This window comes from Saccostrea cucullata, unplaced genomic scaffold, assembly GCF_032062105.1.
Source record: "Saccostrea cucullata isolate Sc308-1 unplaced genomic scaffold, CSIRO_AGI_Scuc_v1 ctg238, whole genome shotgun sequence".
Lineage (NCBI taxonomy): Eukaryota > Metazoa > Mollusca > Bivalvia > Ostreida > Ostreidae > Saccostrea > Saccostrea cuccullata.
This window is the reverse complement of record NW_026931063.1, coordinates 7,923-22,500: the sequence shown is the minus strand read 5'-3', so window position 1 is coordinate 22,500 and position 14,578 is coordinate 7,923. Positions and strand designations below refer to the sequence as shown.

General features: G+C 33.3%; 1 protein-coding gene across 1 annotated transcript in view; it reads left to right on the top strand.

Moving 5' to 3' along the window:
• The window catches only part of LOC134231244 (uncharacterized), a gene marked incomplete at its 3' end in the record, with an annotated part of 423,563 nt that extends 409,187 nt beyond the window's left edge, over positions 1–14,376 (top strand). Inside the window, 5 exon segments of the mRNA XM_062713186.1 lie at positions 9,789–9,944; positions 10,383–10,526; positions 10,850–11,008; positions 11,852–12,013; positions 14,215–14,376. Coding sequence (XP_062569170.1) covers positions 9,789–9,944; positions 10,383–10,526; positions 10,850–11,008; positions 11,852–12,013; positions 14,215–14,376 — 783 coding nt within the window.
• Positions 14,377–14,578: the final 202 nt, after the last annotated feature.

Sequence of the window (14,578 nt, the reverse complement as noted above, 5' to 3'; positions counted from 1 at the left end):
ATAACAGTTCAGACGTTATGGTCAAGATATTTTGAAAAGCTGGTCAAATTCTAAGGTCAAATGTACAAATATTTTATACTAATGAAAGGTCTTGTTATAGTGGATGCACATGTCAAGTATGAAAGCCCTAGCATCAACTAATAAAAAAAATACTGGCTATGGTCAAAGTTTTGAAATTATTGGTAAAAGTGGGGCAAATCCTAAGTTCAAGGTCAAGAGGTCAAATTTGGTGATCCCAGAAGGGAAGTTTTGTCACAAGAAATACACATATGAAATATGAAAGCCATAGCCCTACCCACTCAAAAGCTTTGGATCGGATTAAATTTTGTGCTGATAAACAGACTAACAGACATATAGACAGACAAGGCAAAAACTAAATACCTTCTTCGAATCTTCTATTGCGAGGAAAGAAAAGGCACAGAGGGATAAGACGATAAATTAAAAAATGTAATAAGTATTATTTCATTTATTCATATTATATCTAAAGCGGAAGGAAAAGTTAAATGATACGAAATACACAAAAAAGTAATTTTAACAAAAAATGAATATGCTAAGTATCAAAAACTTATTCCTCATGGTTCAAATATCACCATATATGAAAGTAAGAATTATTATTAAAAATTCTATCAAAGGTTATGTCATGAAGTAATCTGTGTGTTTTTTGATTGTCTTGACTACTTACTAATATGTCTATTCATCCCACAGTTCAGGATAAGGTGTTATCTATGGACAAACAGAAAACGGACGTGTGTTCCATTAATGTTTATGCTTTAGGTGAAAAAAACTAGTTTCTTCTGAACTCTATTTCTATTAACAAACGCAATTTTGCTTGACTCCAAAAATTGACTCCAACCTCCACTCCAAACTCCACTCCATTACTCCACTCCAAGAATCCAGTCCATGAATTACACGGTGCCGTGAAATCGTCCTCAGGTAGTGTATGAACACTGATGAAGGCATTCTCAAATAGTATTTAAAAATTCAAGCTCCCCCCCCCCAACCCACCCACCTCAGTAAACTTTTAGTTCTGATCTGATATGTGCTTTTTCTTAGCAGATGTGCTCAGATGAGCGTCGTGGCCCCTGGCCTCTTGTTCAAAATTGTAAATGCCATGGTGTCTAGTTTAAAACATGAACCAAACTCAATCATTGGAAAGTTGTTGCATGATGCTCAGGTGACCTATAAGGCCCATGGGCCTCTTGTAATGAATATATACCGGGGTAATTCAAATACATAGCTGCACAAACATCCCCGAATATAAATCAAGACCGGGGGATCAAATAAATAAGATTGTTCACCTTTTCTTATCTTTTATTACCTGGTACAGTAATCCTTGGGTATATAGGCGTAGAGTATAGATCTTGCATGTGTGTTAAATAATTAATAACGACATTTTTTTAACATTCATGTAATAACCAAATCTGATCTAAAGATTAATTATACCCCCCGCTTGAAAAGCGGGAGGGTATATAGTAATCGTCAATTCCGTCCGTCCGTCCGTCTGTTACGCTTTGGGGTACCCATCTCTTATCCGCAACTCCTCTCATACCACTGAATGAAATTTAATGAAACTTTCACAGAATCTTTATTACATATTGCCATTGTGCACCTCCTATTTTACTTTTTGATCCGACACATATTTTGGGTTTTCCGGCCACAGCAAACACATGGACTTTGCCATTATAACTATATGGAGGCGGGGGGTATCATTTAGTGAGCTCATCGCTCACAATACCTCTAGTTTTCTTTCTTTTAAGTGGCAGATTTCATTTTATTTCTAAAGGCTTTTAAACAGTTTTACGATTTTCTATCACTCATTTTTTGTTTATATAATATTTTATAAAAAAAAAAAACTTTAAAACACTTTTCGAAACATTTCAACCATATTACCGCCCTTTATCAGTCATGTTTATTTAAATGCATAGCAACTAACGTTGAACAACATAATAAGACGTCACAATGTACACACAATAGAAAGATAATGTCATGAAGCAAAATTGCACGAAAAATGTCTGAAAAGATTGTGAGAGTTACAATAATAAAGTAATCAGAGGGTACATATATTAAGTGGACTGTAAATGGTGTAAAGTAAATTCTTACATATAAATAAACATATATATCAAAAGTCAAATAGAATGTAGACACAAGCAAAAATGTTCATTATTATTGTTTAAGGACAATAGTGCTCCCTTTTCTTAATACCAAATGGTATATAAGTATAAATATCAAAAATGCAACTCGGAAATTGGAATATTTAGGTATTCAAATCATAGAGAGGATTTATCGAATAAAAATCGTCTGCATTATAGAATTCAATGCCTAAATGTTATACTTTTTTTTAGGTCACCTGAGTTTACTCAGGTGACCTATTGCTATCTGTTTTTGTCCATTGTCGTGCGTCCTTCGTCGGTCGGAAAATTTTGAACATTTTTAGCTTCTTCACTGGAACCACTGAACCAATTTCAACCATATTTGGTATATTGGTATACAGCATCTATGGTTTAAGGGGAACAAAATTGTGAATTTCATGGTCCCTCCCCCCACCTGGGGCCTGAGGGGTGGGGATAAACCACTAAAATTAAAGAAATCTTTAAAAATCTTCTTTTCTCCTGGACATCACGCATTCAAACTATTGGCATGATTGTAATCATCATTGAGTCCTTTACCAAAATTTTGAAATTCATGGCCCTTGGGTCAGGTGTTCCGGTGTTAGGGTGAGGCTATATAGATAATATAGTAAAAATGCATTATTTCTTTGAAAATCTTCTCCTCTCTTCCTGGATCTTAAACAAACTAACTAAATACATAGTTTTGATTAATAAATGGCCATCTTTCAAAATTGTGAATTTTATGACCCCAGGGTCAGGGGGTTCTGGGTTTAGGACGGGGCTCTATTGATTATATATATAGTGAAAGGCTTCAAAACTCTTCTCCTCTGCTCCGGGGTATTAACTAAACTAACTTGTGTATAGTTATAATGAGCAAGCTTAAGAGTGCTTGAACCAAATTTGTGAATTTCATGGCCCCTTGGTCAGGGGTTTTGGTGTTAGTGGGGGGGTTCTTTTGATTATATATAGTAAAAATATATGTACCCTGCTCCTGGGTATTAAACAAACTAACAAAGTATATAGTTATGATGAAAAAGAGTGCTTCTTCCAGAGTTTTGATATTCATGGTCCCTTGGTCAGGGGTTGTGGTGTTAAGGTTGGGCTATATAGATTATATAGTAAAAGTGCATTATTTCTTTGAAAATCTTCTCCTCTGCTCCTGGGTATTAAACAAACTAACGGGGCTCTTTTGATTATATAGTGAAAATAAATTAATTCTTTAAAAATCTTCCTCCTGCTCCTGGGTATTAAACAAACTAACATTGTATATTGTTTAACGTCCCTCTTGAGGATTTTTCACTCATATGGAGACGTCACCGTATGCTGGTGAAGGGCTTCCAATTTTGACCTTTTACTCGGCACTCAGGACCATTGAGCAGTGAGGGATCTTTATCGTGCCAACGCCTGCCGCTGACACGGGGCCTCTGTTTTTAAGGTCTCATCCGAAGGACCCGCAACTTTCACTTCAAAGTGCCGAGCGCATGGCGAAGGAACAGTTGCTACCTATTTTTTATCGACTTAGGTCAGTCGCGGCCGAGATACGAACTCACGACCTCCCGATCATGGAGCGAGCGCTCTACCGACTGAGCTACCGTGAACGGTCTAAACAAACTAACAAAGTATATAGTTATGATGAAAAAGAGTGCTTCTTCCAAAGTTCTAAAATTCATGGTCCCTTGGTCAGGGGTTGTGGTGTTAAGGTTGGGCTATACAGCTCAACACACATTTTAAACTCACATGGTTTTTCGCACAAATTATTGATTGATTGTATACTGTTTAAGGTCCCTCTCCAGAATATTCCACAGATATGGAGACGTCACCATTGCCGGTGAAGGGCTGCAAATTTGGGCCTATGCTCGGCACTCAGGGCCATTGAGCAGGGAGGGGTCTTTATCGTGCCACACCTGCTGTGACACGGGGCCTCGGTTTATACGGTCTCATCCGAAGGACCGCCCCATTTAGTCGCCTTTTACGACAAGCAAGGGGGTACTGAGGACCTATTATAACCCGGATCCCCACGGGACTTTCGCACAAATTAAGGTCACATTGTAATAATGGAAAATAGTGTAACACAACAACAAAATATATTTTAAAAGTGATCTATAACTTGATTTTTATCTTATTCCATTACTTTGAACGTAATTCACACATAATAATTAGTTGGATTTTTATATGCTCTTGGATGATAGATTATAACAGTTCCTAAATGGTTATGCATTGTTGACTTTGTTGCTCAATGCTGGGGCCCGTTTCTCAAAAAGGCCTACGACCGGGCGTAAGCTTAGTCCGGACTAAATCAGTGACTAAACCCGGAAGTCGGACTAAGTTGCGTTTCACAAAAAGGCGGAGACAGTCGGGACTAAATTTTGGTTTAAATCTAGGCCTGCTCAAGAGTAGGCGTAAGTTCTTAGTCTGTACACAACTTGGGCAAAGGGCAAGTGTTTTAATCATATAGAGTTAAAAAATAATTATTTTATACTTGTGTGATATAATACCTATTCATATACATGCACATAATTATGTGATATGCGAAAAATCATGAAAATTAATAAACAACATATACATGTAATATTGTGTAGACAAGTAGAGATGCAAACTTTTTTCTGCAAAAGGTGGGATGAACTAAAAATTTGTAATTAAGAATTTTGAATTCTAGTTGGGTAGAAATTTAAGAAGTGTCAGATTTTACTTTTTAAAAATGTAGGCACGCTTTGTGGGATGGGGGGTTGCAACCCTCCCGTTTTTTTATTGCAATAATGCGTTTTCTATTTAAAAAGGTGTATAATTTATGAGCTGACGCCCACTTTGAGCATTTCTATTCTCTGCTGAACATTTTGGTCACTCAGTTACTTAACCCCCCCTCCCCACCCCTATTCACTTTTTAAAAACGATGCCAGGTCCCGGATAATTTTTTTAATGAATAATGTTTCAATAAAACCTCAAACAATATTCATTTTAAAAATATATTTTAGATAATGAGAAATATTCGGTAACTATGCCATCAAACAAGTCAATGCTTCTTTAATTTTTCCCTTTAATATGATATTAATAAAGCATAAAAATTTGAATTTGTAAAATATTCGAGTATTATACTTAAAGTATTCTGTTCATAAGACTGTTCACTCATTGTCGAGAGGTGATCATGAGAAGTGTAGATGGGTCAACGTTTTTTTCTTAATGGCTTGCAAAAGCTTAAAAGTTTTAAATCGAATTCTTGTGAACCATATTGCAGGCAAAAAATCTAGTAATTTTTATAAATTTCTAAAATATTTCCATTGAAATTGAGAATGCGTGTGTTATAATGCAAATGGTGTATATACATAATTATGTACTAATTCAACATGGCCTATGTAAATTATCATAAGGATATCAATGTAAAACCGTGTGTCCAAAATGTAATACATGTATCATAAATGCAGGTACATGTATCACCTAGATTGCCAATATATGTCTAATTCATATTGAATAAATTGATTGAAATTTTATAAAGAATTAAATACCGGTATATGGTATGGGCCATTTTAGGCACATATTCAGAAAATGTTTTACATGTGTAAATTTCTTTCTTGTTCAAGGCTCGCACGTATATAAAATCGTCGCTTATATATATACATACTGCGTTAAAAATGTCATTTTTTGAAGTTTTGTTTAAAACTAAGGTATTTAAAACCCTAATTCTCTGCATATTACTTAAATCAATATAAAGATAAAATCAATATATAAATTTTATTCTTTCACAAAACATAAATTTCATTGAGGTTTATTTACGTCTAAATTTTAACAAAAAACGGGAGCCAAAGAAAACCATAATATAGGTTTGATCATTTTTTAAAATCATTCTCTTATCCATGTTTTAATAATTCTTTTTATGATAATGATGATTTCATAACTGATAAATTTTTAACAGTACGTCTGTAAGTCGGGGGCTCTGTTACTTGTTCAGATACTGGTTGCCCCCCCCCCCCTCCCCCTGCCCCAGACTTTCAAAACTTTTGTTACGAGCCTGTTCCAGCTTAGCCATATATGACATTTACTCATATATATGAAAATTACTTTTTATTTCAAAATTTAGTAAGTACATGTATGTGTAATCATGTATGTACATCATTTGGTTTTAAGGTAGATATCTAATATAACACTTGTAAATGTAGAGGGGGGGAGGCTCTGTCCAAAATTATAATAAAAGATTTACTCAATCAGTTTTTTAGTGTGGCTGTGGGCGCCTAACCCGACCCCAATTTGCCCCTTTTTTCAAGATATCTGAATCCGCTACTATGTTAATGCTTTGAACTTGAAAATACAGATGGGTTTGCGTAATAGATCTGTTTGAAAGACGGTAAAAAGGGAAAACATGCAAGTGTGCTCGTGCTTCTTGTGCTTTACATCCTTTATTTAGGTTCAAGTGTGATATTATTTTGATCCGCCACATGTCATTGTAGTCTCTAAACCAAACAAGAAAACATTGATGTAACCATCAATTGTCGCCCGGGAAATATATAAAGTAAACAATGGAAATGAGTCTTGATCATCAATTCGCTTCGATATGTGTGAAAAGACATGCGTCTAATTGATGAAAACGATAGTCGCCAATATTTTGAAAACTTATTTTCGGATAAATATCAAACAAAAACGATACCATTTTAAACTTCAATTCCTCGAGTAAATGTTGGCTGCATAAAATATAAAATGAAGTTAGACTCATGCATCACCTATATTCAAAAATGTATTTAATTTTCAATTTTGTAATATAAAACACGAACTCTACATCTATAGTACGTTTTTATGCGAGAAGTAAAATTCTCTATTCTAAAAAAAGGGACCTGTCGTTTTTACGATAGTTAATGATAAGCAACTTTATATATTAAATATGAAAAACATATTTATTTTTAAAGATTCACTTTATGAAAGTAAATATATTATGTATCTCGTAATTTATAAAGGGAAAGAACACTCTGATTAACAATCTTTTCAATGCTTAGAAAACCCTTAATTCTGAATAACTACTCCCACCTCAATCTCCATACACCAACACTTAAACTTATATGTATAGAGCAGCCCGGTCCTCCGGGCTGCAATAAAATGCGATCTGCGCATGCTTAGTACCTAGCGGAGAGGTCATAGTCCCCCAGTCTTACGCCGCTTTCTGAAACGCGATTTAGGCCCGTCTAAATTTTGGCGTAAATTTTTTAGTCGGACTAACTTAGGCCCAAATCTACGACTTTTTGAGAAACGAGCCCCTGATGAGATAATTATGTATTCGTATTCAAAAGTATCTGTCTGTAAATTATTTTCCTCCAACAGGTTTAAAACTGCCCGTGGAAGCTATTGTCAGTGGCATTTTTTAGGTCTCTGTTATAGCATCATTCTTAACAGTCTAAGCATTATTCTTCAGAAAAGGGTCGCTTATGCATCAGATGTAATGAATAAAACTACGGGAGAAGTTAAGTCCATTTGAGGAAGAAATAAACAATAGCCTGAAGAAATAAAAAAAAATCAACTATTAAAAAGCAAGTACAGGTGACTCTCGATGGCTCGAACTCCGATATCTCGAAGTTCTCTATCTCTCGAAGTGAACCTCTGGTACTGTTTATTTCCTCTATATAACTAAGGAAATTTACTCCTGATCTCTCGAAGTTCTTTATCTCTCGAACCAAGACCTGGGTCCTGTTAAATTAATGCAGCTTGGACTTACCTGAATAACAGTGAATGCCTGACTCTGGCATAGAGGTGTTTATTGGGTGTTTACATAGATGACACAACATCTGTGGGTAGTCCATGTGTAGATATAATTAATTGGTTAAAATTGGTAAATTATGATTGAATCGCTTCACAACTTATTTTGAAATCAGGACAATAAATTTTAGAAAATAATTTGAAAACGTATGTTTCAATAAGTTCTCCTAGACAATTAACTTTTTTTACAGTCTATATAATCCCAGTATGTCAAACATTAGACAGGAAATATTGTTTTAAGGATTGAATACTGATTGCAAGAAATCTGGTAACCCAATCAAGCCGCGGAATAGCCAAACCGACAATTGCTATTTAGTTTTCATGTAATCATGATATTAGAACAAATAAATATTGAACCTGTAGGAAATATCTATTTATTCAAAATACGATCATTATTGTTGATTTCAAGTAAATTACCTGTAAAATACAATTAAAAACGTGCAATGACTTTATTAACATGTACTTCCGGTATTTATAATAGTAGAATATCGATGATCGGAACTGAAAATTCCGGATTTTATGTACTTCCTATCTCTCGAACCCCGAGATCTCTCAAACTTTTCTAGTGGTCCCTTGAACTTCAAGAGATCGAGAGTCACCTGTATATACAAATATATATACAGGCATGTAGTATCGTTTGTGGCAGCCAGAAAAATATTTTACACTTAATTGAAAAAATGTTCACCCTAATCCCAAATACTCCCTGTCTGTTTTATGATAGGAATTAAAATTTTAGGTATCAAGAATATTTTAGACCAATGTCTACAATTCACCTAACACATTTTTAAAAAATGAAGATATATTGAAAGAGTTTTAAAGAATTGATTTTTTAAAATATATTTTGATCAACATCACAAAATTTATATCACTGGCCCAAACTGGCAGATGATGATATAAACAATTAAATATTCTACTTTCCTATTTATAACCATTATGTGTCCAGTGGCAAGGATCCTGTTAGGATAGCATAAGAAAGAAGCAAAAATGAATGTACAAATGTCAATAATTAATCTATCCCATCCATTTTTTTTATTTCCACCTCCTACAGGACTTTTTCATTCTGATGTTCATAACTAAACCTAGAAATAAAACAAAATGCTGACCTTATGATGAAGATAGGTGCCTCTTTCAAAATGAATAATTTCAGGGTCCTTGGGTCAGGGGTATGGGGGGGGGGGTACTCTGTCTAAAAATAAATTAAAAAAATGCTTTGTAATCTGCTCTTTGATAAGCAATGGTGGCTCTTTCAAAATTGTGAATTTCATGGCTTTTGGATTTAAACACAAACCAAATTCAATTGCTGGAAAGTTGTTACATGACTCTCGGGTGACCTATAAGGCCCGTGGGCCTCTTGTTAAGTATTGTAATTGATCGCTCAAAGTTATGATGCACATATGTTCTCTGAGTTGATAACAAGTTTCAAAATGTTTGCTGATCAGTTACTGAGAAAATGAAGTTCAAGATTTCACTTTCACGTGGTATCCATGGCAACAATGGATTATTTGAAAATTTTAAATGTGACTCTCACAACTACAATTACTAATCATTAATATAACAAAGTTTCATGATGAATGTTCAAATAACCAGAGAGAACACTGCTGGAAAAAAGTTGTCACTATTCACATGTCTCCATGGCAGTGGTAGCCATTTTGAAACTGAATGACTACACAACAAATCTACAACCAGTGATCATCTTTTGTTGAAAGTTTCAGGAAGATTGTCCAAGACATCTGCAAGAACCAGACCGGAAAAAATTCTCATGCGTACAATCGCAATATGTCGCTTGACTTCGTCCGGGCTGACTTAATAATAAGAAACAGAGTTAAAACAATATGTTCCCCAACTTTGTTTAGGAAACATAATTTTGTATGGATCGAATTTGCAAAAAGATGACAATTTTTACTAAGGGATTATATGACTGATATTATAAGTATTTTGTTTCTTCAGTGGATTGCAGTCCAGGATCATACATTAGTGGTAATTATTGTCTCCCTTGTGACTTTGCAACCTACCAGCCAGACCGCCACCAAATTTCTTGTGAAGAATGTGGACAAGACCTTAATACTAGCTCAACAGGAGCAACTAGTGAAAAGGATTGCCAAAGTATGTGAAAGCAAATCAAAATATTCTATATATTATTCTATTCATTGAGAAAACATTAAAGTTCAAGTTTTCCAATGTGACAAAAGGATGCTCCCCTCACAACATGATGCATTTAGTAGAATTTCATCATTAAACACTTATTTTCAATACAATAAAGTTTGATAGAAGAAAAGAAATCCCGAATAGTTGATGTTTTGTTTTAACAAAGTGTAACTCAGTTGACATGCAACTTGAAAATTTAAAGTGTTTTGAGAATGCCAGATCTGATTAGTTAATGATCAAATGTAAATTTAACAAAAAATGGATTTTGATTTGTACCGTGTACATCAAACCAACAGAAAAAATACTTTGATGAACTGATACCATGTGAACCATTTCACTAGCTTCTATAATACAATGCTGTATTTCATACAATATATAACATTTTGTTCATGACAGTTTTCTGTCCTGCTGGGGAAGAGGGACAAGAAGCATGTAAGCCATGCGAGAATGGGTATGTCAAAGAATTACCAGGAATCACCCCATGTAGAAAATGTACTGGCAATTATACATCCAATGACCAACGCACTGACTGTGACAAATGTAAGTGGGATTATTTTCCTAGAAAATTTATTGTAAGATGTTTATTATACCAGCATTTCAAGACATATTTTAAAAATAAGGATAAATAAATAGTCCCTTGTACAAATGTATATTCTTTTTTAAAAGAAATGCAACATTTTAAATCTATCTGTATGTACTTCCAAAATCTCAGTTTTTTCCCCCTGAAAGTTATCTAGTTTTCTTTTTAACCCTTCTTACATTATAGGTGTTACATGTAGTATGAAAACATTGCATTAAATTTTTTTTATTGTTTATAATTTTAATATTTGTTTATAATTTTAAAATATTAATTGAATTTTCAGTGTTCTGTGACATGGGGTTCTCCTTTGATCAAAACAGCTGTATTCCATGCAGTGTTGGATATTACAAGGCAGACAGAGGAAACACGAACTGCACCAAATGTCCTGATGGATTTCTTACAACCATTGAGGCTTCAGTTAGTGCAGATGACTGCAGTGATCGTATGTCTAGTTTATAAATCACTCTGATGATATATATATATATATATATATATATATATATATATATATATATATATATATATATATATATATATATATATATATATATATATATATATATATATATATATATATATATATATATATATATATATATATATATATATATATATATATATATATATATATATATATATATATATATATATATATATATATATATATATATATATATATATATATATATATATATATATATATATATATATATATATATATATATATATATATATATATATATATATATATATATATATATATATATATATATATATATATATATATATATATATATATATATATATAGTATAATTTGTCTAATCTGGACCCCACTGGTTCCAAAGAAATTGGCCGGTTTAGACAATATTCTGGATCAGACAACATTTAAAACCATTGAATTTACCACAAGGGTTTTAAAGTTGCACTGTATTAGACAATATTTAAGATTACACAACATCCGGATGAGACAAGTTTCACTGTACATATATTACTTGTAATCTCTTCATCATCATTTAGATAATGGACTATATGCTCAATATTTTTTAATGGGTAACAAAAAATAGAGTTCATTAGTAATTGATTATTAATTTTAAAACCAGTGTCAAAAACTAAATTGCTGTTTTTACAATTGTTTACCTAAGGGAAGTAGAAAATGTTATTGAAATCAGGCTTTAATTAAAGCATTACTAGCTATAGACTAAGGCCAGGTATTTATCTAAGATGATAATGATAATGTTCAACCTAGTTGACACCTTTCTGCATATGAAAAGGATATTTTTACAGCATACTGCATCCCTGGGAAATACATAAATTCTACAGGACAATGTGATGATTGTATGATAGGCTACTATAAGACCACTACAGGAAATAACAACTGTACAGCCTGTAGTCGAAATTACACCACTCCCTCTAGAGGATCAACATTAGCATCAAACTGTTCCATAAGTAAGTTTAAAAAGTTTGTTGATACAACATAATATAGTCAAACCTGTCATAGCATTCACCTGTGTATACAGACCTCGGGTCATTCTCCTTCTGAGAATTTTTTCATCACATTTTACCTGCACTCAGTGCAAAGTGTGTGAATGGTAGCAAATAGAACTTTTTTAAATAAAATTTTTTGAAAGTCATTTTAGATAAAATTTGAAAATGGTTTTGACAAGAATTGTATGTTTGCATTTTGTCATAAAAGATGTGTGTGTGTGTGTGAGGGTGTGTGTGTGTGTGGGGGGGGATGTTAGTGTTTTTCTGTGGAATCATCCTTCTTCACGGGCGACCAGTGTTCATGGAATTTGTGGGCCACCATTATTCACAAATTTACATCCCCACAAACAATTATTTTGTCAATATTTATTCATTGAATCTTCTGAAGATACCCACATAATAACGTCCCCATAAACCAAGGAAAATTTTGCTTTGGCCAGAAACATTGAGAACCATGAGTTAAATTGATATATTACAGTGGTTTTCTGTTTCTTGCATAACCTTTTCATCACTCATTTTTATTTTTAACACTGTTGTAAAGGTGTAGGAGTTTTGCTTTTTATATTAAAAAAAAAGTTTTGCTTTTCTTAGAAAAAGATGCACTTATTGATATACATGTAGGTCAAACTTTAGTTTGATATTTGTTTCTGACTAGTTGATAACCAGTTGTTTACTTTTCAAAATTATTACAGACATTCTAAAAAATTTTCAGTGGTTTCTTTTAATAATGTTGCCACAAGTGGGCAGATATCTTTCTTTAGTCAAACTTCGTTTTTGTGTAAAACATTGAATTTTCATGATATTTATACACATGTATCCCACACAACAAGTTGGGGAAGGTAAAATGTTTTTGAACATAAGTCAGTCAACAGTCCGTCAGTTTTTTTGTCAGCGAAACTCCTCATAAACAGCTGCACACAATTTCGTCAAACTTTGCAGATATGTAATGTGTAATTTTTTTTGTACGGCGTAGGAATACTTTATGCCGCAAAGAAACGTATATAAGATGAATATCGATAAAATCCAACTTATATTGTCAAAACAATCAATAAATAAACTTATAAAAACTCATTGAATGTTGTTTAAGTCAACAGATATCGTAAATACGCGTATTCTCCAGAATAATTAGTCCTTGACCATGGCCATGTTGACATTAACGACAACGCTCAGATGAAAAGCGAAAGTTGCAGACCGATGACGTCCTCGATTTGCTCTGGTTCGTTCAATGATTAAGGGAGCACATGAGTTCTGTAGGATATAAATATATGAATTTGATGCTGATAAGGCAACAGTCTGAGGTACGTTTCTTTTCCCTATCACAACGACACTAACTGAGCTGATATGGAACGTCGAGATGACAGCATGATCAGCGATTTTTTAAAATTCACACTCGTGATCCGACAGTGACATAAGCATAATATTCCCGTCTGTCAGTCCTGTTTATCTCCTGTTTTGCTGTTTTTTAATTTCAAGTTTCTTGTAATCATAATTTAGCTAAAACGGACAAGAAGTATCTGTTTTCATTGTTTTTACAACAGCTTAGAAGCTAGGTCAAGAAAGTAGTTCTGACTGAAAAATTCATCGATGTGTAAACTTTTTCTTGAATTTGTTCTCGTCCAATCAAAACACAGGGAATCAATAAATAAAATTAAGATTGGAATTATTCTCAAATTTCAAAGTTTTAAATTTCAAGAGCGCATGTTTATTACTTTTTCTTTAATAACATTTTTATTACCCCTTTCTTTAAGAGCTTCAGTTTATCATAACATTAAAAACACACCGTAACAACGTCAACCTACCTATCAAAATTCAGTTATATAAAATTGTAATTACATTTTCATACCTATAATTTCTTAATTTTGTTTAATTTTAATAATTAAGCGAAAAAAGTTGCTTTAAAACAGTAAATACGCTTCATTTTACTATGATGCGCAAAATATTGCGCAATGGAAACCACACTCGGCGCCCTTAAAACACCCCTATTGATTTTGAGATAAAAAATATTTAAATGATTTGCACACATGCACACACACACACAATCTTGGATAGTTCTCCCCCACCCCAAATTTTAAATGCACTGATTCATTCACGACGTGTTGCATTGACGAGTTTTAGGGGAGTTTGGGATATGTGAGCCTGCTCACTTTTTCTTTCATTTGTAGTTGTATGTGAAGCAGGAGAAAAAAGAATCAGCAGTAATAACACCTGTATAAAGTGTCCTGTTGGATCCTACCAGCCTGACAGAGGACAGAGTGACTGCTTACAGTGTTCAGCAATGCAGACCACAGAACAAGAGGGGACTGTAAATCAGAAAGACTGTGTCCGTATGTACAATTCTGTATAGTTAATCTTCCACAAATTTTGGCTTCTTGTTCAGTTGATTTTCCTCAGAAAAAAAATCAGATTAATAAAGAGTGATACTTAGGTCATAGAAAGACATAGATTAAGTTATCATCCAAGTCTGGTTTTTGTCCTTCCTTAAATAATTTTAACTTATATCTGGAGATTTTGATGGCCAGTCTAAAA